The sequence below is a fragment of the Anser cygnoides genome, chromosome 1 (assembly GCF_040182565.1).
Source record: "Anser cygnoides isolate HZ-2024a breed goose chromosome 1, Taihu_goose_T2T_genome, whole genome shotgun sequence".
Taxonomy (NCBI): Eukaryota; Metazoa; Chordata; class Aves; order Anseriformes; family Anatidae; genus Anser; species Anser cygnoides.
The window spans coordinates 181,709,248-181,735,406 of NC_089873.1; the positions used below are offsets into that span (position 1 = coordinate 181,709,248).

General features: G+C 41.3%; 1 protein-coding gene and 1 long non-coding RNA gene across 3 annotated transcripts in view; one reads left to right on the top strand and one right to left on the bottom strand.

The window, feature by feature from the left end:
• Window positions 1–163: 163 nt before the first annotated feature.
• Window positions 164–3,086, bottom strand: LOC136789090 (uncharacterized). Its single transcript, XR_010827869.1, has 2 exons — window positions 2,610–3,086; window positions 164–914 (listed from the first exon to the last, which is right to left on the bottom strand). It is a non-coding gene; the product is annotated as an uncharacterized lncRNA (long non-coding RNA).
• COG3 (component of oligomeric golgi complex 3) overlaps window positions 2,195–26,159 on the top strand; it is a 31,794-nt gene continuing 7,829 nt past the window's right edge. The window contains exons 1-18 of one of the 2 annotated variants that reach the window (XM_048046926.2): window positions 2,283–2,395; window positions 2,722–2,794; window positions 4,023–4,169; window positions 4,699–4,760; window positions 6,168–6,333; window positions 7,807–7,881; window positions 8,004–8,096; window positions 8,385–8,510; window positions 10,712–10,792; window positions 10,973–11,016; window positions 11,231–11,357; window positions 11,828–11,919; window positions 13,753–13,892; window positions 15,153–15,313; window positions 18,914–19,019; window positions 20,927–21,051; window positions 22,599–22,688; window positions 24,559–24,679. In XM_048046926.2, the coding sequence (XP_047902883.2) occupies window positions 2,771–2,794; window positions 4,023–4,169; window positions 4,699–4,760; window positions 6,168–6,333; window positions 7,807–7,881; window positions 8,004–8,096; window positions 8,385–8,510; window positions 10,712–10,792; window positions 10,973–11,016; window positions 11,231–11,357; window positions 11,828–11,919; window positions 13,753–13,892; window positions 15,153–15,313; window positions 18,914–19,019; window positions 20,927–21,051; window positions 22,599–22,688; window positions 24,559–24,679 (1,780 nt within the window). In that variant the 5' untranslated portion in view covers window positions 2,283–2,395; window positions 2,722–2,770. Of the gene's footprint in view, window positions 2,396–2,721; window positions 2,795–4,022; window positions 4,170–4,698; window positions 4,761–6,167; window positions 6,334–7,806; window positions 7,882–8,003; window positions 8,097–8,384; window positions 8,511–10,711; window positions 10,793–10,972; window positions 11,017–11,230; window positions 11,358–11,827; window positions 11,920–13,752; window positions 13,893–15,152; window positions 15,314–18,913; window positions 19,020–20,926; window positions 21,052–22,598; window positions 22,689–24,558; window positions 24,680–26,159 lie in introns of both variants that reach the window. The other variant, XM_013179546.3, reaches the window with a different exon arrangement.

A 26,159-nucleotide genomic window follows, 5' to 3' on the forward strand; every position in this document is an offset into this window, starting at 1 on the left:
CCTTTGGGAGAAGGGGTGGGTCACTCAGGAGGACTGCAAAGATGTCGTGAGGCTGTGCAGGGACAAAATTAGAAGGGCCGAAGGCCAACTGGAGCTCCATCTGGCTACTGCTGTTAAAGACAATAAAATGTTTTTATAAATAAATAAACAAGAAAAGGAGGACTGAGGAGAGTCTGTCCTTTATTGGGTGTGGGGGGAAACAGTGATACGATGAGGAAGGGGCTGAGGTACTTAATGCCTTCTTTGCCTCAGCCTTTAGTTGTTCTCCAGGTACTCAGCCCCCTGAGCTGGTAGATAGGGACAGGGAGCAGAATGAAGCCCTCACAATCCACGAGGAAATGGTTGGCGAGCTGCTACTCCACTTGGATGTACGCAGGTCGATGGGGCCGGTTGGGATCCACCCGAGGGTACTGAGGAGCTGGCGGAGGAGCTGGCCAAGCCGCTCTCCATCATGTATCAGCAGTCCTGGCTATCAGGGGAGGTCCCAGGTAACTGGTGGCTGGCAAACGTGACGCCCATCTACAAGCAGGGCTGGAAGGAGGACCCAGGACAACAAGGTGACACGCTCAGTGGACGAGGGAAAGGCTGTGGATGTGGTCTGCCTTGACTTCAGTAAGGCTTTTGACACCATTCCCCACAGCATTCTCCTGAAGAAGCTGGCTGCTCAAGGCCTGGGTAGGTGTAGGCTTTGTTGGGTTAAAAACTGGCTGGGTGGCTGGGCCCAAAGAGTCGTGGTGAGTGGAGTCAAATCCAGTTGGAGGCCGGTCACTAGTGGAGTCCCCCAGGGCTCAGTACTGGGGCCGGTCCTCTTTAATATCTTTATCGATGATCTGGATGAGGGGATCGAGTGCACCCTCAGTAAGTTCACACACAACACCAAGTTGGGCGTGAGTGCCTCTGGGGAAGATCCAAGGCTGCCCGGGGTATCAGCAGAACCACAGAATCACTTGGGTTCGGAAAGACCCCACAGATCGCCGAGTGTAACCACCGTGCACCCATCACTACACCACGTCCCTAGGCACCGCATCCACACCTCCCTCAAGTACTCCCAGGGACGGGGACCCCACCGCTTCCCTGGGCAGCCCCTTCCGATGCCTGACCCCGCTCTCCGTGCAGAAATTCCTCCCCTGGCATGACAGGGGGCCATTTCCTCGCACTCCGAGGACAGACTGATGCCCTCCCTGTTAAAGCCCCCTTACAAATAGCGGGAGGGGGCCATGAGGCCTGCCCTCAGCCTTCTCCTCTCCATGCTCAACGACCCCAGTTCACTCAGGCCGTTGGCCACCACGTTCAGCTGGCCATGCCCATCTCCCCATTTCCTCATCTCCCCCAATTCACCAGTTCCCCATTTCCCTATCTCCCCTATTTCCCCATTATCTTCCCCATTTCCCCATCTCCCCCACTTCCCCAGTTCCCCATCATCCCCATTTGCCCGTCTCCCCCACCTCCCGATTTCCCCCATCTCTCCCATTTTCCCCAATTCCCCATTTCTCCCATGCCTCCATCTCCTCCACTTCCCCATCTCCCCCATTTTCCCCATCTCCCCCATTTTCCCATTTCCCCATCTCCAATTCCCCATCTCCCCATTTCCCCATCTCCCCTATTTCCCCATTATCTCCCCCATTTCCCCATCTCTATCCTATTTCACCCAATTCCCCATTTCTCCCATGCCTCCATCCCCCCCATTTCCCCATCTCCCCAACTTCCCCATCTCCCCCATCTCCCCCAATTCCTCATTTCCCCATCTTCTCCAATTCCCCATCTCTCCAATTTCCCCATGTCCCCAACTCCCCATCTCCCCTATTTCCCCATGTATCCCACTTCTCCATTTCCCCCAATTCCCCACTCCCCCCATCCCTCAATCTCCCCCATCTCCCCCATCTCTCCCCCATCTCCCCCAATTCCCCATCTCCCCCATCTCCCCCAATTCCCCATTTCACCCATCTCCCCGTTTACCCCATTCCTCAGTCTCCCCAGTTCCCCACTATCTCCCCCACTTCCCCATGATCTCCCCCAATTTCCCCCATTCCCCCCGTCCCCCCCCAGGCGGCGGCGACCTCCCACCGCTAGGGGGCGCTCTCATCCCCCCCCTCCCTCCTCCCCCGCCCCCCCCATGACGCACGTCCCCCCCCCCCCGGCCGCCACGCGTCCTCCCGGCGCGTCCCCCCGGAAGCTCGCTCCGCGCTCCCTCCGTTCCGCCCCCCTCCGCGTTCCGCCCGCCGCCATGGCGGAGCCGCCGCCGCCGCCGCCCGCCGAGCCGGCGGGGAGGGAGCCGCGGGACCGCCTGGGCCTCTGGGACCGCCGCCCGCAGCCCCGCGCCCCGCTCAGCGACCGCCAGACGGACTCCGTGCTCGAGCTGAAGGCGGCCGCCGAGGACCTGCCCGTGCCGCCCGAGGTGAGGCCGGGGGGGAGGAGGGGGCCCGCGGCCTGCCCCCAGCGCAGGGTGCCCAGGACCCCGTCCAGGCACCTTGTGCCGCTCTCCCAGGAGGAGACCCCACAGCCTCTCTGGGCAGCCTGGGCCAGTGCTCAGCCGCCCGCCCAGCACACAAGTGCTGCCTGGTGCTCAGGGCGAGCCCCCTCCCCTGACCCTCCTGACTCCTCACTCCCACCTTTGGCTCTCAACAGGTGTCGGGAAGGTGGAAGCGACCCGGGGGGGGGAGCAGACCCACCCCTGCCTCAATCCCTTTCTGTCTAATTCCGTGCTTCCTGCTTTTCACGTAGGTGCCCGCACACGTAACCGCTGGCAGGTGTCCAGAAGGATCGCAGGAGGATGTCCTGCTCCTGGAGCGGGGTCGTAAGGCTCTCAGAAACCTCTGCCGCGGGCGCAGTTTTGTGGCAGGGCACTGAGGGCTTCAGCTAAATGTTCCTGGCACCTGGTGACGTGGACTGGGACAGCAGCTCCTCAGCTGCTGTGAACAAGCAGGCTCTGATGGGCTCTTCTTTTCCTCAGTAATTTTCACAAGAAAATCCCCAGCCCCGCAGCCAGGAACCTGCCCGGTTTCCTCCAGAGGGGTAGGGGAGGGTGGGGGATGTATAGGAAGCGAACAAGATCTGTCGCTCAGTGTTTTCCCACGCATGAAATCTTGGTTGTTCCTTCTTTGACAGAGTAATATGATCAGAAAATCAAAATTTTACTAAGCAAGTGACTTTCTAGAGAGATACCAGGTTGTTTTTAAGTAGTGTTTTCTGTTTTTTTGTTACTCGTTTTCTTAGCAATAGAACTTCTGTGAAGTGAATCAAAAGGGGTGTTATGCTAATTAAGATCATATAACAATGTTTGTTTCTTTTTGAATTATTTTCACCATATGAGCTGATTTTCATCTCCAGTCATGTTTAAATAACATTTCTCTCAAGTTACTTCTTTCCATATTTTTATTGCTTAAAAAGTCATTGCGGCTGATAATTCCTATTCAGCAGGAACCATTCCTTGACTTCTAAAAAAAAAATTCAGCTTGACTTCTTCACTTAAAAAGTCTTTGAAAGAATCTGAAATTGTATTTCCCAAATAAGTTCTGGGAGCGTAAAATCATAAATTTTCCAAGGACTTCTGGCAAGGAAATTTGACAATTCCTGTACTGTGGTCTTGCTGTGTAGCATCGACAGTAGTGGTATTTATTTTTGCTTCTACATAATTCTGAGTTCTTATGTTCTCAGATACTTTTCTAGTACATTTCTTGAAGTATGTAATCAGCTAAATTGGAAATTAATGCATTGGTATGTCAAGTACATGCATATTCAGTTTCAGTTCCTACACAAATATATAAATACTTACACTTATATAAATACTTACATTTTCCGACTTTAAATAAATACATTTGTTGGGTGTTTCTGAATATATATAGCTGTGCTGGTGCTTGGTGTATTATCATATTGATTAATAAAACGTCCATTGCACTGATTACTTCAAAAATAAATGCTAGTATAATTTTCTTAAATTGATGCTTTGGATTCTGTTACTGTAGTTGAGCTGAACATACTCATTTTTAATAAACTGACTAAAGTTTGTGTGTTTTTGTGAGCAGCTTCCAATCGAAGATTTGTGCAGCCTAACATCCCAGTGTCTAAGCGTTACATTGACGGCTGCGGTGCCAGAATCCACAGAGGATGTTCTCCTGAAAGGATTTGCCATGCTGGGGATGGAGAATGAAAGAATTGAAACAGCACAGCAGGTAAACGATTCCGGATAATCTCCAAGGTGCAGTAATCTTCTTCAGAGGGTTCTTCGAATTTTTTTTTGTCTCCTGCTCAGCTTTTGGTGGTTTCATTATTTTTTTTGTCAGTCTTTAAGATGCATGAAGAAACTGTGGAAAAAATCATTCGAGTCTGAGCTCTTGAGTAACAGATACTTTCTCCATTTTGAGTGGAGTCTTATGTGAGAGTAAGGTGGTGTGGCTCCCAATATCGAGGAGTGACAGATCTCCCCCTTTTTTATTGTGAAAACCTTGCTTGTTCTTGTGCAAATAAGAACAGATGAAATTCCTTATTTCCTATTTTACTACTGATGGTGGTGTATTTTTATTTTTTTTTGATTAGTAACTAAGTTCTTAAACCTCTCTGTTTTTAACAAAAGCTCATCTTCTGAATTTCTACTTAATTGATCTGTTGTTTTGGGGGGTGAGAGAGAGGGTGGCTTTTTTTTTTTTAAATTAATTGCATTGCGTGTGAGGTGTGTTGTTCACACTATAAAATCTCTTCTAGTTCTTCTCGTGGTTCGCTCAGCTACAGACACAGATGGATCAAGATGAAAGTGCCAAGTATAGGTAAGTGTTCTTCCTCAATTTCTTTAATTTTAATTATTTTAAATCCTGAAGTACTTTTATCTTGTCCCTATAATCTTAGCATGCACTTGGAGTCACCTGGCGGGGAATGTGTTGGAACAGCGGAAGCTTTCTGAGGCTGAAAGCCCTTCTTGAAGGCTGTTTCCCTTGTGACAGAGCAGTTAGAGATGCAGATTTCCTTCCGGACTGCCTAGTATATTAAGACAGTTTGGAATTACTTTTGGCTTATAGGCTGAGCTGTAGACAAAGGCAGCCTGAGAGCTATCTGAGAGCCTTTTCAGCTGCCACTGCCGCTGTAGTGGCGTGCTCTGAGGGCGACGCTGGGCAAGCAGGTGCGGGCGGTATTCTGCTGTCACCATTCAGTTCACCAGGGCCTCTATCTGTGAGGGTGTAGCTGCATTGCCAGCGTTCCTCGACACTTTGTTTGGCTCCGCTTTTGAGACATGGCATTCTCATCTATTTTTGTCTGCCTGACTTTTCCATCAGGCTCAGAAGAACTCCTTTCCACTGACTTCTGTGAGAATCTGTAGCAGGGCTGAACGGCATAGCCAAACCTGCTGAGGCTTCTGTGGAAACTGGCCTGTGTTTTGAAACTTTACAAACCTGCCCTTGGCTATGAAGAGATTGTGCTGAATTTCTTCTCTTTTTTCTATTTATCTTTGGTCTGTCTCTTCTGCTCTTGCTCTGACATTTGAGGACGTGGTGTTTCCTAAAAGCAGAGATCGAGGCATATGCTAAAGCCCACGCTCAGATCATTAGCAACCTGTAAAGAGCGGCAGCCTTGCACTTTGGTAGTTGGCATGTTCGTATTACTGCAGACAGACACGTGTGTGCGTCATGAACGCAGGGCGGTTTGTAGGATGGCCAGGAGGAGTAATTATATGTAGGAGGCCAGAGGAGCAGGGAAAAAAGAAGTTGGTTCTTCGCCTGTTGTACATTGATGTACATTGTGAATGGTTCACCCTCTGGTGAACTGCAACAACTTTGGGAGGGTTCTAAAAGGAAACTGAAAATTGTGTAGAAAAGGAGACCCAAATTAATATTGCCCCTGTTGGACACAAGGCAGGTAGAATTCAGCTGCTAGCAGTAGCCTGCAGTAATTGCTACGTGTGTTCTGTCCATTTAGGCATTATTTGCATGCTCTAGACAGGCTGCTATTCCAAATCCTATAGCTTTGTTATTTCTGCAGGTCATGAAACACATGCTTACTGTGCACGCGAGCTTGGTGCCAGTCTCTTATTCCTAGAGTTGATTTGTCTCAGGGGAAAGGTACTGCCAGTGTCCCTGTAGGCAGCTGAATTTGTAAATACGAAAAGTGAAATTGTGCTTGTTTTCTGTTGATTCTTCCCGCCCCCCCCCCCCCCCCCCCCCCTTTTTTTTTTTCTCTAGGCAGATGAGGGATTACTTGTCTGGGTTTGAGGAGCAGTGTGACACTATACTGAACGACGTGAATAGTGCCCTGCAGCACCTGGAGTCACTGCAGAAACAGTATCTCTTTGTGTCCACGAAGACAGGAACGCTGCACGAGGCCTGTGAACAGCTTCTGAAAGAGCAGGTAAGCTTCGGTGGGAGGATTACTGGAAGCTTCCAGAGTACCATAAAGTTTCTTAGGCTGAGGAAACTTGTGAGCTGTGGTGACAATCCCTCCCTTTCCTTTGGAGCACCTTTCCAGTGTTTCACCTGCAGTTCAGGGTGTAAGGCTCTGTGTAGTGGGATGTTTAGCATGTGTTGATACATGCTTCAATCAAGAAGGGAGGCTGGTTGATAGGAGCTTTGGTAATTGATGCCTGACAAATACAAATCTTATTGAGATCAGTAATTCTTATGAGAAATATTTTGAGCTGGTTATTTGAAGAAGAAAAGTGGATCTTTTTTCTCCAGTTATTAGCTTAGTTCCCAGATATTCTCTTTCCCTTTCCAGCAGGGATAAAAGCAGACATGCTTTCTTAGCCCTCAGAACTTTAGTGATCCAAGGTTGTTGAGGCATGATGTTGCATGTAACTTGTAATTATAAAATATCCTGGTCCAAAATTAGTCTTATTTTTTTCTGCTTTTCAGGGGGAGGAGAGGGAAGGACGAATCATGAACTCTTTGTCTTTGCTTTTACTCATAAACTATTGCCTCATTTTAAATATGGCATGAATATCTTTCATAAACAGCAGAAACATAACACATACTCGTGGTGTAATCGGAATTTGTTTAAAGGAATGGTTAAAGAAAGAAGTACCTTGTAAGAGAGGGATGGTAGAGAACATGTATTTGTCTCTTTTGAAAACAAAAACTTTTAAGCAATTTTTTGTTGGTGTCTGCTGTCCTCATCCCCACCTGCTGTAGTAGTTGTACATCTTTGTGGAAGAAACAGTATCAATTTCAGATGAATCGATAGAATAAAGTTCTTAAATATATAGATGAGAATTAGAAATACTGTTTACGGTGTTGAAAATAAATTACAGACTAAAATACAGTTCCAAAAACTTTTGACCTTCTCCATGCTTGCTGGTTAGCGTGGGCTGTTTCAGTGTACAGGGAAGCAGGATTAACAAGTTCAAAGAGAAAGCAGCTTCCAAGTTACTATTTCTGCATCTCTACGCTGACTTTTAAAAGTTCTCCATTTTTGTGGATGATCTGAGATGTTCCAAACTGGAAAAGGGAGAACTTTTAAAGGCTCCAGTCCTGAAATACAAGACTTGGAGTTCTCTGAAATACTGATGTCAGCGCCGGTGTTTGTATGCAGGACTATCTGTGGAATGCTGACAAACCTGTAGAATAGACTTTTTAAAGACACTTCTGAGAGGAATGTATCTTTGAGAGAGAGGCAGAGAGAGAGCATGCACTGCTATATTCTGCATGTTTCGTTGTATTTGTTCAGGTGCACGTTATTTGAAGATAGTTAACACTAGTGTGTGCTGAGATGCTGAGAGTGTTTTACGTCTCAATTTTGGGGAAAGGGAGGCTGATTTTTTTTTCCCCATATTTAAATTACTTGCTGGGTTATTGGTTTTCTGTAATTTATTGCTTTTTTTAATAGTCAGAACTCGTTGACCTGGCTGAAAACATCCAGCAGAAACTTTCTTATTTTAATGAGCTGGAAAACATCAACACAGTAAGTATATTATTTCACTGTTAATCATTTTAGCAAATGAAAGTGTACTAATCTTCTGAACTACATCACTAAAATTAGGTTACATTGGTTATAGCAATGATGCTTTGTCTTGTTTTCCAAAGAAACTGAATTCCCCCACGTTGTCTGTGAACAGTGAAGGATTCATTCCCATGCTGGCTAAGCTTGATGATTGTATTGCATATATTTCATCACATGTAAGTAGTTCTGAATTGTTTCTAGTTAAGTCTTAGGTTTCAAAACTATGTATTCAAACTATTTTTTTTTCCTCTACAATATTCTGTCTGTCAAATACAGTCAGAAAGCAATGATGACAGTTTATATACTTAAGAATATTTTTTTTCATTGAATATACTTAATGTTTTTATAGACTTTTGCTTTTAGTTTGTGTAAATTAGCATTTCTGGCTAGTAGAAGTATCTTAAGTTTTGATAACCTTTTGACTCTTCTTGTTCTTATTTAAAATGGATTTCTTGTTTTTTCAGCCAAATTTTAAAGACTATCCTGTATATTTGACCAAGTTTAAACAATGCCTTTCTAAAGCTATGCACCTTATCAAGACGTACACTGTGAACACACTACAGAACCTCACAAGCCAGTTGATGAAAAGGGTAAGGGGGATCAGTAAGTGGTATCTCAAGCTGTACTGAAATGTGTGTTGTAATGCTATACGGTTTTATTCTGTTGTCGGTTTTATTTTGTGGATGGAAGGTGTCAGCAATTGTCTGTGAAAATAGGTCAGTCCTATCATGGGTACCACAATGTTTGTGTGGACTGGCCAAGTTTCAGCCAAAATCTGGCAGAGACTTGGTGATCTAAAAGGAAAAAAAAAAAGAAAAGAGGGAAGTTGGAGACTAAGCAGATGAAGTTGCCAAAGGCCAGGAATGGCTAAGTAGCTGAGTTAAAACTGCTGAGGGGCAGCAAGCAGCTGGCCAGACGGCATGCTTCCCTGAACTGGGTCGTGCACAGCAGCTCTGAATCAGCCACAGCACGTGCTGCTATCTGTGTTGACAAATGGGGAGGTGCACAAGAGAAATACGGTACTGTGGGGATTAGCTCTGGAGATGAATTGTTAGAGATGTAGAGAGGTTGAGGGGAATACTTGAAGGGTGGACGCAAGAGGCAGGAATCGGGATAAAACCTGTTTTAAAGCACAACAGCTCTGAGTTCCTGACGTGAGTCTGCCACTACTATGCTAGGCAGAAAGAATTTTGGGGTGCTTTTGGTGATCTAAATAATTCTTCTTTGATAAGTCCGTGGTGCTTAGCGTAGCTGCAGAATAACTGACAGGTTCCTCTTGGTTTTGCTACTCTCTTTTGGTCAGTTTTAAAATGTTAACAACGATGTTCAGGAGTCACAGGGAGCAGTTAGGTGCTTCATTCCTACTCACTCCAGGGAGTTTTGGCATAAAGGTGAGTAGGGAGGTTTTCTGGTATTAAAACATTAATAATCTCATGATGCAGTATTTCAGCAGAGGAGAAAGGAGAGGCAGATGTCCTTTTCTGCCTGTTTTATTTCTTTCTCTGATTAATTGTTGAATGCTTTGCTCAGTCCTCTTATAGTCAGACTTGGTGTCTTGAGGGATAACCAGTGAAACTGAAAGATGCTGGAATTGAGAACTGATACAAATAAAGGGATTTTAGGCATTTTTTTGTGGAAACTATTGCTAAAGGATACTCTCAGAGTAAAGGTCTTGGTTAAATGGCATTGAACGTGTTCCATGTCTGGTATAAAATGACATATTATTTAAAAAATCAAGATAAAAACTTGGTATAGCTTGGTTTGATGCCAGCGGATTTCCATGACTTAGGAGAATCCAGGCAGAATTGGACATTCCTGTTAATAAGCATGTCTGCAGAACAAAGTGAAACCTCTTTCCCAGATTTGAACTGCTGCTTAGCAGTCATAAGTCAGGGAGGAAACATCTACCAGGAGACAGATGACCTTCTTCCCATCTGCATGTTTTTGTGTGTGTGTGTGTTTTGCATATTTCTCCAAGATACCTTATGTTCGTATCTGCTAGAAGTGCCAAGTGATCTTTAGCTGCGGTCAAGTGTTGAGTTTTCCTGTTGTGGCATAACAGAGGTCTTGTGAGGACTGTTAAAGGGCTGATGAGAACTAGACATTCTTCTGTGTCACATCTCACGTGCAAGTGTCTGGGCATCGCAATCTGTGTTTGAAGGATGATCAGGTTGCTCACAGGGGGGAAATGAAGAGGAGATGGGGAAGACAGGATAGTTTTCCTGCCCTCACTGTGCTTCAGGAGAAGGGCATATGCTTCTTTTGATGTCATCAGTAGGGATGAGGCGAAGAAAGCTGGTTGCTAACCAGGGTTTCTACTTTGCTGCGTTAGTGCTAGAGTCCATCCAGATAATCTAAGGAGCCGCAAGAGCAAGTGCCTGAAAACTTGACCTTCTAGTTGAAGCTCAAATGTGCATTGAAATTTATCTTCTCAGGTCTGGGACAAGACCTGCAAGGGAAATTTTGTTCCATTGTAGTACCATGGATCAAAGAGCAATACTCAGTAGTACTGTGGCAGGTCCAGAGGAAGTTGTTGTCTCAAATGGAGAGCGTCATAATTACTGGAAGTTACTTTTGCTGTAGAGACTGTTGGTTGAAGCTTTCATCGTGGCTTTTGTTCTTCTATCTGCCTTATCTGAGTTCTGAAACAAGCACGCCTTTCTAGGTGGAAATTGTCAAAGACTGTAAAAATCCAGTTCCCTGTTTTAGAGCCTGATTTTCTCAGATGGTTAATGCTAGAAGTCAAATACAATATTTTCCATTTTAACAAATTATCCACGTCTTCTTTCAGGATCCTTCATCTGTGCCAAATTCTGACAATGCCTTCACACTGTTTTATGTAAAATTCAGAGCAGCTGCTCCCAAAGTCAGAGTAAGTAGACTGGTAGTTAACTGTTGAACATAAAGCTTTCAAAATGGGTTTTAAATTTATTGGTAGTGTGAATACAAGGATTGCATATTAACTGTCCAGGGAGAAGATAATTCTCAACTATTGTCCAATGATAAGAAAAACTCATTTGCTGCTAATAACTTTTTTCTTTTTATTTATTAGACTCTTATTGAGCAAGTAGAGCAAAGATCTGAAAAAATGCCAGAGTGAGTATATCTATGGAATTTATTTTCAGCTATTTTAAGTTTTAAAAATCTTTACTTCTATTTTAATAAAACTTTCTTTTAAACAAATAATGTGTTAAACTAAAAATTGAAATTATATAGACTTGAAAGAAGATATTAAAATTAATTTTATGTTTACCAGAAAATAAGCATTAGGATGTTGTCAGTGTTCTAATTTCTTGATTGTTTGACCTAGGTATCAACAAGTTCTCAATGAAATCCATCAATGTTACCTCGATCAGAGGGAGCTTTTGCTTGGTCCGAGTATCGCCAGCACCGTTACAGAATTAACCAGTCAGAACAACAGAGATCATTGTGCTTTGGTAAGCAGAGAGTGGTCATGTGTTGTGTTTTTTTTTTTTTTTTAATATATTTTCATTTTTCCCCTTCTCTCAGTAAAACTCATTTATTTAATTTGACCCTTTACACACAGAATTATGAGATTTTGTTTGTGGTTTTGAATCATATGAAGTTTTTAGTGATTTTTTCAGTTAATGTGTTTTGCGAAAGATTCTTCTGTAAAAACTTTGCTCTGCGACAAACCTCAGAAAGGGTTATTTAGAGAAGCATGAAATGTGGTTACTTAAATTTCATAAGAAACAAAAAGGGACAGTAGTTGCACAATGAGCTTTTATTTCGCTGGTAAAATCTTTTTAGGGTTGTAGTTGATCTCAATTTTCAATTTCATAAAGCTTCCATTTAATCATATCTGTAGTTATATAATACATGTCCTTTGGCACCGATGCAAGGAAAATCATTTAATAATCAAGTATTTGTATTTCTCTGCACACAGGTACGAAGTGGTTGTGCCTTTATGGTCCATGTATGCCAGGATGAACACCAGCTTTACAATGAGTTCTTCACAAAACCAACACCAAAACTGGAGTAGGTGGTACATGCTGTTTTTGTTTTACTGCATATAGTATTTACGGTGTTGTGATATAGCAGTCAACATTATATGGCAGATAGGGTGGTATTGAAGTGGTTTGGTAATAGCCAGCATGAAAAAAAAAAAATCTTAGATTCTTTTATGCATCAGGATTTGATGCTCTTGTGTTTTTTCCTTCAAGTGAAGCTGATAATTTACATTCTTTGTAAGTAATCTGAGTAATGTAAATGGTCAGAGAGATAGTGACACACAGTTGCTTTGGAAGTAGGTATAGAAGTTTTCAATTCTACAGCCCATAACTGTTTTTGTATTAGGCTGATAAAGACACACAAAGCCTGGCTAAAAATCCTCCATGTTGCAGAGTTCTGAAAGATGTCTGAACCTTACGGATGGACTCCAAAGCCTAAGAAATTCATCAAAGCGTGGAGGTGTATTCCTCTGAGCAGGAGCATGGGAGAAGGGGTCATAGATAAGGGGTCATGGTTACTTTTAAAATATATATCTCGGGAAGATAAAGTTCTTCTCCCAACTCTCTTGTTCCTTTGTTGGAAGTTTGAGTAAAGAGTTGCAGTAGCTGTGATGCTCCTCTTTTCTTTTTCCTTCCCTGAGAAGGAACTGTTCTCTGAGAAACTGAGGTCTCATGTGAGATGTGCTCAGGATTTGAGGTGACCTAACTCAGTTGACTTAAGAGCCAATTTAGTCCAAATCCTGAAGTAAATGTCCTTCCTTGAAATTAGTACAGAATATTGTTCAGACAGAAATTTCCTCACTGTTGCATTACACGCCAAGAATGAGAATGGACCTCTGGTTATTTTTGAATCAATGGCATGTAGTTATCCCCTGTCATAAGAAACTGTTTCCCTTTCTTGCTTATACCTAAGTAAGATGTTTTGAGGAAAATGTTTCAAAGACATTTGAAACATTGTACCTTTGGTACAAAAGTACCTTTTTAGGTTTTTCTTAAGTGCATAATAAATAACCTAATTTTTTCTAAAGTGCTGAGATACTGAGAGGAAATAATAGTAAGGTGTCTGTATACAGATGCAAGAGTAGAGATGTGAAATTGAGTGTTCTGTTTAATAAAGCTGATGAAACTTTCTTCTTTGTTTCTGCTTTTAGCATAAAGGGGGTTACTCTTTTATCAAGTGGCTTGTAAAGCTATAGAATTCTAGAAGAGAGACATTAAAAATGTTTTTTTCTGTGAGCGTTCACCTTTTTTTTTTCAAGCCCTGAAAGGAACTTGAAGTGTCCTTTTTCTGTTGTCAGAGATTCTTATTGAATTAAAAAATGTGTACAGCGCAGTAAACTCATTAACTGCAGTATACTGTAAATGCTTACATATTCTTAGTGTTTGTATTTCCTAGTCTAACTGGGAAATTAGTTGATAAAGCTGCTGACATGATCTGAACATTCAAATAATCTGTGACTAATAAAGGGGTCATTGAGTGGCAAAAATGCCTAGAATGAATGCCATTCGTATCTTAACCAGGACACACATCTATTTGAGCAGTAAAGAAATATTTTAACAAATGGAAATGGAATTTTTGGTGTTTGATACTGCACTGATTTCATAACTTCAGCTAGACTGGGAAGTGTGTCCTGCAATGTTGGAAACAGTTATAGTAGAGCTTACCAAGATTTTCCTTGATAGGAACTTGGGCTTGTTTTTTAAACAGTCCTTTATTATTTTTGTGATAGCATTTTGCATTGTTTTCTCACACTCATTTAAAAAATCCTTGCCATAAAATAACCAGTATTTGCGATAAGATTTTAGGTTGATTATTGAGGGATCCTGAAATGTTTTGCTGTGCTTCATTTTTTCTTCATAGCGAGCTCTTGGAGAAGTTGTGTCTTTCACTATATGATGTCCTGCGGCCAATGATCATTCACGTTATCCACTTAGAGACACTGTCTGAACTCTGTGGGATCCTTAAAAATGAGATGCTTGAAGATCATGTACAGAACAATGGTAACTCAGAGATGGAATCTAATTGTTTTTAACTGTCTGTCTAATTGATAAAATTATTCAAGAGCACAGGCAACAAACTCCCTAGATTTTTTTTTCTTCTCTAATGGGTCTTAAACATGTCAAAGATGAGGTAAGGTTATTTTAAATAAAATATGGCTTTTTTTGTTTATAATAGCAAGGTTTGTATTTTATGGGTCTGTGTTTTATCTTCACTTAAATTAATATCCCGATGTTATTGAGTCCCATTTTCTGTAGATTGTACAAATACAAACAACCATTCACCCAGCGAATGGCAGACTCCAAGACTGATATAAATGAGTCTTTTCAAATGAATAAAGTGCTTCATTTGGCTCTGCTGATGCAGCATCCATACAGCTTTCTGTATTCCTTTTCTTTTATCAACATGTGTACCTGATTTTTGTTCATTTTCCTGGACATAGTGGTTCCCTGGTTAGAAATTGTACCTTCAGCAGTGGAGTTGGCAGGTTTTGGAGTTTTAAGTGTTCAGTGTCCATGTTCTATTAGAAGTGGGCTGACCATCAAAAATACCTGGTAACTCATTTCCTTTCTCATTACCAGCATGTGATGGAATAATTTCACAGTCTTAGCCTTGCACCAAGTGATAAACAGAGATCATACTTGGTAGCTGGTATATAACAGGGTAGCTCTTTGTCTCTGAACTGTGCCAATGTCATGAAGGATTGTTCATTTTCGTGGAAGCAAGATTGTAACGCTATTGGGAACAAGGAAAAAAATTGTAACATAGTCCTTAGGCTAATCTTAAGAAGTGAATGACTACTATTAAACTCAGGCTGATACAATAGTTCTCAAGCTGGACTTGAGCTGCTTTGGGTCATCTGCTGTGTTGGGTAGGTAGGTGAGTTAGCTTGTCAGCTCTCAGTAGTCATACTGCAGGCATTGGCTGTGATAAAACCAAAGCACATAGGTCTGGTATCCAGGCAGAAATGCCCCTCTGACCAGCCTTAAGTAAGCACAGCTCTTAACTCTGACGTGGTGTCTGATGTTGTGAGCGGGAGTTCACGTTTTCACACGTGATACAAATTTGGAGAGCTACAATGACTGCAATATGGAGTTCAGCAATTCCTCGTTTGTCACAAATTTGTCTGCATGCCACTAGTCCAAAAATGGTCTGCCTTCTGCAGCAAGTCAGTTTTGTAACAGTTCTGTATGTGATACTTAAACTTGTGCATCTATAAACTTGTTATGTAATTAAATTAACAATTTTTTTTTCTTTATAAGCTGAACAATTGGGTGCGTTTGCTGCTGGTGTCAAGCAGATGTTAGAAGATGTACAAGAGCGTCTTGTCTATAGGACACACATCTACATTCAGACTGATATCATAGGCTACAAACCTGCTCCGGGGGATCTTGCATATCCTGACAAGTTGGAAATGATGGAGGTATACGATCAGCTTTTATTGTCCTTGATTTGGTTTTCTTTTTATACGCAGTATATACATTTGTATGGTATAGTGCTTTGCAGATGGGATTTTCTGTTTTTTAGGTGTATTTAGTATTACTGGCACTATCAAAGAGGCACCTGCTGATTAAATTATGACCCTAAACTGGATGTCAGGAAGCACTTCATGTCACGCTCAATAAAACTGGTGATAGTTCTCACAGTTAACGGTTTTATCTAAACTTGAAGCTTCTAAATTTTCCCTCATAACAGTAAATTTTTATTTACTTTCAAAAGTAGTAGGTGTTACTTGGTGTTCTTCAGTTGAGCTGGAGTTGAAGAGAAGCTTTAGACAGGCGCAGTTAGCTCCAGGTTTGTTTTCAGAACTACTGGTCAATTAGTGTTTGGTATGAACGTGGGTACACTGCACACAGATGATATGAGGGGAGACTTGGTTTTGCCTTTATATAATTTAACATGTCATCAATGGTTTCCAGTTGCCTTTTTGAAGTTCTTACCAGTATTAGCCATTTTAGCAGTCATTCCAAGCCCTTTGACTCAATGTTCCTAGTGAAAGGAATCAGGCTAACTCTACTTAGTTTAAGAGGTCAATACTATGTTGATGAAATATTCAGAATGAGAGTACTCGCTAAATTAAAAATGTGTCCAATGAAAGGCTTCAAATTGTTTTTTTTTGGCTAGAGGAATCTGTATTTGATATGCAGCTGGAAGGTAGCATTACTTGGAAGGGATTAGGCATAACAAAAATCCCCCAAAATAACTGTTGCCATTCATTTCATAATGAGGCTTCCTAGCTGTCAAAGGATGGAGCTGGCAAAGAATGATAATTCCAGCATGGATTGGCAAGATGCAGATTTCACTGGTCCATTCTGCTTTTCATTATCTACCAGAACAGCTGGTGGTCCTTAGAAAATCATAGGACTTAATTGCAGCTGATGTGTCAGTAGAGAAACTGTTGTTTCACTTTGGAATCAGATCATTACTTAGCTCTAAAGCTTCTGTGTTTTACGTATATATGTGCGTAGATGTGTGTATTTCTTAGGGCCGGAAGACATTTAACGTTGTAGAACTCTATCTTATTGTGTTCAATTTTTGCCTCTAAACAGGCAAACACAGTGAGAAACCTCTTAGTGCTGAATTTGCATTGCTATAGTCTTGTTGTTATATGTGTTTAAAACTTTAGCTATGTTACAGTTTATGTCTTTGATTATAAATGACACTCATAAGTTTTTAAGAAAGGATTTACAAATCCTGAAGGTAGTTAATTTTGTAGAATCCTTGCCCTTTATGCTGAAAGTTTAATGACCAAAAGGTTTTCGAAGAAAAGGCAAAACTAGTAATTGAGAAGCCCACCACACAAAATGTAGCTAAGTGGGATCCCTACGTTCAGGGTAGCTAATGATCAGAAGTTTTACCAGTATGACTGTTTGGAGTGCAGTATTTTTACTAAATCTGAGTGAATATAACTGAATGCAAAAATGATTGTGATAATTTTCTAATGTTAGCTATACCTTCCTTAGGCTGGGTTTCTGCATTGTTTGCTTACATAAGGCCTTATTTTCATAGAATCTCAGAATGGTTTGGGTTGGAAGGGACCTTAAAGACCACCCAGTTACAACCCCCTGCCATGGGCAGGGACACCTCCCACCAGACCAGGTTGCCCAAAGCCCCATCCAGCCTGGCCTTGAACACCTCCAGGGATGGGGCATCTACAGCTTCTGTGGGCAACCTGTGCCAGGGCCTCACCACCCTCTGAGGGAAGAATTTCTTCCTAACATCTAATCTAAATCTGCCCTTTTTTAGTTTAAAGCCATTCCCCCTTGTCTTATCCCCACACTCCCTGACCAGGAGTCCCTTCCCACCTTTCCTGTAGGCCCCCTTCTGGCACTGGAAGGTCACTGTAAGGTCCTCTTGGAGCCTTCTTTTCTCCAGGCTGAACAACCCCAGCTCCCTCAGCCTGTCTTCATAGGAGAGGTGCTCCAGCCCCTTGATCATCTTTGTGGCCCTCCTCTGGACTTGTTCTAGTAGGTCTGCGTGCTTCTTATATTGAGGGCCCCAGAGCTGAACGCAGCACTCCAGGTGGGGTCTCACAAGAGCAGAGCAGAGGGGGACAGTCCCCTCCCTCACCCTGCTGGCCACGCTGCTTTTGGTGCAGCCCAGTATACAGGTGGCTTTCTGGGCTGCAAGCACACATTGCTGGCTAGCGTCGAGCTCAGCCAACACCCTCAGGTCCTTCTCAGGGCTGCTCGCAATCCATTCTCCACCCAGACTGGACTTGTGCTTGGGATTGTCCCAGCCCAGATGCAGGACCTTGCACATTGGCTTGTTGAATCTCATGGGGTTCGCACAGGCCCAGGTCCCTCTGGATGGCATCCCTTCCCTCCAGCGTGTCAACCTCACCACTCAGCTTGGTGCCATTGGCAAACATGCTGAGGGTGCACTCGATCCTACCGTCTGTGTCACCAACAAAGATGTTCAACAGCGCCGGTCCCAATAGTGGCCCCCGAGGAACACCACTCGTCACTGATCTCCGCCTGGACATTGAGCCATTGACCGCAACTCTTTGAGCATGACCATCCAGCCGATTCCTTACCCACCAAGTGATCCATCTGTCAAATCCATGTCCCTCCAACTTGGAGACAAGGATATCGTGCGGGACAGTGTCAAGGATCAAATGCTTTGCGCAAGTGCAGACAAATGACGTCAGTTGCTCTTCCTCTATCAACCAGTGCTTTTGCAATTTTCTAACGAGTTCTCTGGCCATTCAGTTAGGAAGAGAAAGAAAGTATGGTTTACAGTTCGTTCTACAGAGAGCAAGTATGCTCTTCTTCATTTGTCCTCATAACACTGTTTTTTACCTGGTTTGGGACTCATTTTGTTGTTTGATTGCTTTTAAACCTCAAAACCTTACTATTTAGAGAGACCTTCTGTCTGAGTAAATTAATTATTAAAATGTTAAAAGCATGGGGCAGAAGTATTTCTTGCGCTGCTGTGCTCAAATATTAATGCAGTTCTCTGCCCGTTCTTGCTGCCTGTAGTTGCTGTGAAGCAGACCAAGCGGTGGAAAAAGGTCGAAGCGTGCAAGTGTTGAGTAATGTTAGCGGAAAGCTTTTTCTTGAACTCCTGCAGGGAATAAGCTAGAGAGCACTTCAGGACCATCTGCACGTAACATTTGTAGGAATAAAGCCATCATAGACATTATCTGTATGAAACCCAATTAAGTGTTGAATTGGGTTCCCCTGTTTTGAACTTCTCTTTCTAGGTGTCTTGACTGGTTAATCTTCAGAGATCAGTAAAAACAGGCAAAATGGAAAGAACAGTGCTTTACAGAGACCGGTTCAGTGCTTGTGAATCTGAAGTTTGTACTATTTGTACTGTGTGTAATATTTCATTTACTGTTTTGGAAACAGCTGTCTTTATTTGTTTTCATTTCTTTGAAATATTGGTCATGACAGTCAGTATAGCTGACTCCTTTCGCAATTTAGTACTCTTTACTCTATTGTAATCAAAGCATAATGCTGCTTAAATAATATATATATTTTATACATATAATTTTTTTGTGGCATGTCTTCCTCTGCAGCAAATTGCACAGAGCTTAAAAGATGAACAGAAGAAGCTGCCATCTGAAGCTTCATTTTCAGATGTCCGGCTGGAGGATCCTGAGTCCTGCAGTTTAGTGAAATCTGGTACGAAATATATCTTGTGTTGTCAAATGAACGCATAAAGCTCACAGAGAGTGAGCGTTAACTTGAACCATCAGTGAGAAACTTGCATACGCCTTAAAGGGCTATTTCCCTAAAGATTTTGAGGGGAGAGCTTTGTCTTGGAGTTCTTAACGTTATTTTTTTTTTTTTTGAAAGAGGAACAACTTATTCGTGTTCCTTCAGTGGCTGTGGTGTTTCCTTGTGCTCTCAACTCAATCCATTTTTTGAAGCAATTATTTTTGTAGTTGTATATAATTATTGTTTTTTGAATAAAATGGAGCTTCAGCATTCTTTACTGCAAAGTAGCCCTGCCACCAAGATGTATGCTTAAAGGGTGATGTTTGTTAGCTGTGCTAAGATGAAAAAGGTGGTTTTGGTGTCAGGCATGTCTCTTAAATGAATGCTTTTTACATTTAGGAGTGTTTTTGTGTGTGCCTTTAACTGGGAAGGCAAGTTCTTTCTTTGAATGCTTTTCCACTTACTGAAATCAGTCAGTAATTTTAGCTGTTACAATAATTTGTGGTATAGTCCTTGACTTTGTAAATGTGAGCTCTGTGCCTGTAAATTACAGTGAACTGGAAGCGTATTCTGTGAAACCCAGTTCTTCTAATGCCAGCGATAAGTGTTATGACCCTTTAAATTTTTGCCTAAGGTCCGTGAAGGATTTCTTTATTTTATCACTGTTCAGAATGCTGTAGTGTTATGTTTCCCATAGTCCCATATGTTTTCCAGAAGCTCTTTCTGGCTGCTTCTAGCTGGACTCCACAAATGCTATTAACAGCAGAGTCCCTCTTGCTTCATGCCAAGTGTGTGGCATTAACAAGCCCTGTAAACCCCACCTGCGGTCAGGAGAAGGAAGGAACCTGTGTGGTGTAATTCGTCCCATTACAAGATAAGTGCCTGAGATAACTGGGATTATTTGCCCTTCAGAATTCCTTACTCCCACTTCAGTGCCTGCAGGAGTAGCTGAAGTGACTAAAAAGTAGCCTAGGATCCTCAACCTGATAGCTAAGGTCTTACAAGCCTTCTAATTACTGTGACAATAAATATATTGTTGCAAAAGGAAGAAGGATATTGCTGATTTAATTTAGACAATTCCTGCACTTACAAATAAGCACCACACAAGTGCTTATTCCATCATTATGGAAAAACTTCAAAATGTTTACTTTTTTGAATGGTTGCTGATGGCAGTCTGAGTTACGATGCTATTGATTTAGCTATTTCCCAAGACTTTAGGAGAAAACAAAAATAATACAAGGCTTCTGTCTGTCAGGTGTTGTGAAAATCCATCTTGAGCATACAGAGGTATTACAGAGGTTACCCAGGAGGAGGGCTTTCTTATTTTTACAATCCTACCCCTGCCCACCTCCCTGAAATGTTTTTGCCATTATTTTTGAGGTTATTAACATGATGTTCAAACCCTACGCTTCCTACAGCTCTTTAATCCATGTAGGATCATCCCCAGCAGAAAAGAAAGCATGAAGAAGTAAAATTTATGGAATGTTTTTTTTTCTTTTTTTTTTTTTTCTGGGTGTCTCTTGTGGTTTCATGATCACTAACTATTTGTTTTTTCCTTCTACACCTCTCAGTAATTGTTTGACCATTTCAGCTGTTGAGTTTAGGAGGGGGAGCCACTAGAGACATGCCTGTAAAACTAATTCATTAAAAAAGATTGAGCTGGGCCATTGCTGAAAGCAAAATTGTGTCTTTCACAGCCGTGTGCTCTATACACATCAGTAAACTAGTTCTGACCTGTTCAGAAAGAGAAAAGCTAACCTGTTTGGGTGCAGTATGTCGTGTTACTGTGGTGCCGGTATGAAGTGAGTTGATAATGCAGTTGAAAGGAAAGATGGGTAAGTTTTTCATGTGTGCATTTTACTTTTAAATAGGTTCAGCGGAATCCCTTAATCCCAGACACCAGTCCACGATTTCACCAGCAGATCTGCATGGAATGTGGTATCCCACCGTCAGAAGGACTCTAGTGTGTCTCTCCAAACTGTACAGATGTATAGACGTATGCAAAAGTTTCTTTATCTAGTATTTTAAGGGAAGTTATGAAGTTTATAGCACCGGTTCTGAATATTTTAATCTAAGAGGAATGGACAGTTACTGGTCCCTCTTATCTCTTATTAGGCTTTTTGCTGATATCTTTATGTAAAACGTGAATTGACAAATTTTGGTCATTGTTTCCCAGACAATTTTGGAATTTTGTAGAATTAGAAAAAAAAAAATTGCTGGTTTGTACATCCATTCCTTTTGCTATTATGGAGATATTTCAGTATCTGATGCTTAAGTTATTTACCACACCAAAACTGAGGAGTGAACAAGACAGGAAAGGATGGAAAACTCAGGCTTAATTATACAGAACGATCTTACTGCTGAAATCACTGGGTGAATGTGATTTTTGCTATGTACTTTTCAGCACGTCAGACAGGGTGATGTTTCTGGTCTTAAAAATTCTGGCTCTACTACTTCTACATTTTGAACATGTTCCCAAATTTTTTGTGTTGCACATCTTTGAAAAAGTAGGAAACTGACATACCAAACAATGTTTAAATTATCCAGAGTTTAAGACAGTAGGAATCCTCCTGTCTAAGAGAAACAAATGTGTTATTTACTTCACAAGTATTTAGAGATTTGCACTTTAAAGTCTGACTTTTGTCTGTCACCTAACAGCTAGTAAGTCTCTGAGAAACATAATATGAGTGGTTTTGCTTCTCAGTATGTGTTCTATCTTACTTAATACGTGCTTAATGCATTTCAACATATCTTTAAGTGCAACAGCTACCGAGATGCTATTTACTTCAAAAGAAACTGGAGAATGTTAATACTTTTATCTCTTAACATATTAATCTCATTAAACTTAAGTGATTATTTGTCATTGTTTCCGGCTAGACCCTTGGAGAAGAGGTCACTTTTGAATTGCTTGCATAGCTCACGAATCGCGTGTCCGCACACTAGCAGAGTTGATATGCCTTGCCAGCATCCTCTAAATACGATAAGAAATAAATGAAATGGTACTGGCAGGTCCCGGGGCAGTCAGGGCTGTCACGTACTGCGTGGGAGTGCTGAGAGAGGCTGCCTGTGTTCTTAGGGCTGGCTCAACCATGGGATCTCACTCCTGCAGCTCGACGAGTTCTTGTGTGTCATCTGGGCCATGGCAGCTGTCACATTTGCTTGCTGATCTGTCCCAAACACAAAGTAATTTGACTTTGCTTTGAAACACCTCACTCAGATCATCTCATGTCTGTTGCGAGTTGAAGTTGCACACCCAGGTAGTTACCCTGACACTGGGTGTCACTGACCCAGGTACAGATTCAGAGCTGGAGGGTGGTGGACACAGGCATACTTTTAGTGTAGACATGTATCCAGTGTAAGTGCTGTAACAAACTTCTATGTATCAAGGCTTTATTCTATTGTATTTCATTTGTCAGTATGTTTGTAACTAACTAATCTAGAGTTTTGTGTGCTGGTAAGCATAACCTTCACAAGCCACAACTCTAAATTCTGCTTAAGCTTTGCTAACGCTTTTTTTTCGATCTGATTTCTTCTTCCCTGCAGAGGGCAGTGTTTCAGGGATTATCGCAAGAGGCCTTATCTGCCTGCATCCACTCACTGCTGGGAGCTGCCGATTCTATCAGCAAAAACAAGGTCAGAGTCTGTGCTTTGGGGATAGGGTGTTTTTTTTTCTCCTTTTTTTCTTTCCCCATGTACGTGTAAAGCCATGAAGTAGTTGTTCCAAATTCCACTGAAATCTTAGTGAAATCATGTGGCTCTAACCCTAGAGACTCGATGGAATTACTAGCTGATTAATGTATTCTAAAACATGCAAGCCTATCTGAAAAGGTAAAATACAAATCACACCAATCATGTTTACAGGCTGCTGTAACTCATATGAATTCAGTCAAGTGATGCCTGAATAAAAATAATGCTGGAAGTCTATTCTGCTACCAATTTGCCTGTTACTATTTTCTCTTTTTTTCTGCTTCTTTTCTTGGAGTTTTCAAAAATCTTTCCAAGTATTAACTTCACTGGCAAGATTTGATAAGTATTTTCTGCTCAGAACTATCTATTAATCAAAAGCTTTGATCTCGTGTGTGTTGTTCAGAATTTGATGCAGTTTCATCAAGTCATTTTTACCTTATGTGCTACTTTAATTGGAGTAAACCTGTGTGGGTTTTTTTCTCTTGCAGTTTCTTTAATGCAAATACTGTAGTATTTACTAATTCCTAGCAGCCAGGAAGTGAAATTTATTAAAAAAAAAAAAAAAAGAAAGAACTCTTGATAGGATAAACCTGGTGGATTTGTATAAGCAGTAAATACTTAGTAATGAAAAAAATAGCTGCTATTAGAAATGAAGAATTATTTTGAAGTATTTGTTTTGAGTGTCTCATGAAAAATATCTGTTACATGTAGCACCTCTAAAAAAAAATTCAAGTCACACTTTCCTCTGGCTTGAGCATGTAACTATTTCTTATGTAAATGATTCAGATTTATACAGATCCATTCCAGCATTGTATATCAGGTCAGAGCATGAAACTGATCCCACAGTGAGCCCGGAATAGACTGGCCCGGGACTGGGATCTGTACCAGTTTGCTGTTGATGCATGATAATATAACATTATCTGATGAAATTCTGCATATAAGAAAAAAAAGCCTCAAGAAACCAGTGCACCATGTATTTTTAGTGAACACTTCCGTTTGTTAAAACTGTAGATTTAAACCTTTTTAACCCTTTAAACCTCTTTACTCTTTCATTTAACATTATATCAAGGAAAGTTCTTTTCCAGCTTGTAAAGGCAAATACAACTTCTTGAATCCTCCTTCATTTACCTCAATGAGCCATGAACTTGGAAGATTAAAAACTGCTTGCGGTATAAAGCATAGCTGAAATAACAAGCAGTGCAAAACTGATCATCTCGGTGGTGTGAACTTGGCCTTGGTTTATTCTTTATATCTTTGCCATACAGTATAGAAATTAACTAAGCTTTGTGTTTAATGATATGAGAAAAATGCCTCGTAAGACCTTTGCACAGTAGCAAAGTTAATGTTTCTGTAATAACCTTGATTATCTGTCTTTCTGGCTTTTTAAAATCATCTTAATGATGGCAAAAAAAAAACACCTTACAATTTCATATTTTTCAACCTAAATCATACGAATTACATGAAATAATTCCTGGCTTTTATGAAGAATAAGTTTGTGTCTTTCCAATAATGGATACCTGTACCTAATGTGGACATTTAGAAATAGAGCTGTATATAATCCAGGTCTCCTGAGAAATAGGAATAAAGTCAGCTTCTGTAGGGCAATCTATTCAGAGCAGTACCGAAGTGGGTCTTGTTGATCCGAGAATGTCGTTGATGGCGCTACAGACTAATGCAAAAAGCTTGCCTGTAAAATTATGGGTATTAATTTTGTTACAGGACGTTAACAAATAAAAGTGAAGGTGTTGAAATTGTGCTGTTCTTCTAATGGTTGCTTTTGACATGTAATGAGTATTTTTTTTTCCTTGTGCTGTAGACCCAGGTTGATGGACAGCTTTTCTTAATAAAACACCTTTTGATTCTTCGTGAACAAATTGCTCCTTTCCACACTGATTTCACCATTAAGGAAATTTCCCTGGACCTTAAGAAAACTAGAGGTACTAAACAGTTGCTGGCTACAGAACGGGATGGCAGTGGCCTCCCTTCATGTGCTAGCAAAAGTTCTGGGTTTATTTTATGTTCACCTGCAATGACCTGTATGCTTGTTCTAATCTCTTGCTTTGTTCTTATCTTCTCTGAGAGAAAAAAAACAAATGTTCATTTATTAAGGGCAATTCAAGATGTATCTAACAAGTTCTTTATTTTTGTATGGAATGCATTTGACTGCCTTGTGCTGCTCACCTAACTTCTTTATCCATTCCTTTTTAAGAACAGCTAAATAATTCTGCTGCACAGAAATGTCTCTTCCCTCTTCTGATCTTTTAAATGAATATCTGTTGTTATTGCTGTTTAACAGGCTAACTTAAAAAATACATAGTTGACTTGCCTGGAACAAATTAAGATTTCCTGAACTTTTCTGTTTTATTTTGTTTAGGAAAGATTTTTTTTTTATATTGCAAGTCCAATAAGCAGTATTGTTGTATACTTTCGTGTCTGTTTTTAGGAATAATAGAGACTACATGTTTTTTAAAATTGTGCTTTGGTTCCTTTGTAAAATGCAGGAAAAAAAGCCCTATGAAAATAGAAGTGAACAGTCACGGAATTCTCAGGTTTATAAAGATAACGGGGCAAAAAGTAATGGGAAGCGTGTCAGGTTTCTCCTCTTCCATTCTGGAACAGAAAGCTGAAGAAATAACTTTTCTTGCCTGCCATCTAATACGCTGCTCTTCTAACTGTGAAGCGAGCAATTCTCACACTAACCATTTCACCTGTTGCATTTGAACATCAATGAAACCACGTACCTGTTGAGTAGTTTCTAGTTGACTGGAGGTTAAAGGGTAAATACGTCCTTTTGGTGTCTTGTCCTGGCTGACACACAAGTTTGTTCTCCATCTTTAATTAACTGAATAAATTTTGGTGCCAGCCAGTGCGTCGCACACGGTAGTGGTAAGTAATGGAAAATGCTTTCTTTATGTTGGGGGGATGGAGGCTGTTGAAAATGTAGACTGAGCTTAATTCTTAATGTAGCGTGGCATAGGCCAGCGAGGCTGTTATATTTGGGATGACTTGTAGTAGAAAGATAGCATGGCTAATAAGAGTTTTATTGTCTTCTAGCCAAGCTTTCTGCACATGGATTTTACTTTGGGATTTATATCTGAAAGAAACACTGCTTAATGTAAAAGTCATGCTTCCAGTTTTTTTTTTAAAGTAGTATAATGCTAAGGTTATTGCAACTGGAAAATATAGCAGGGAGAGGTGGTTTTCACACTCACTGGCTTGTAGGCATCTGAGGAAGAATTTAGGCTCTCTTTTTGGAATCAGAAGTAATTCAGAGAACAGAATGAATCTTTCTCTGCAGTTTTTAACTGCATAGGAGTGCAGATTCTTAGTTTGGCATTTAAGTGCCTGGCATTCCCTCTTTGTTTAATGCACTTTGACAGCTCTTCTTGAACTCACACATCTTCTTTTCCCTCCCAT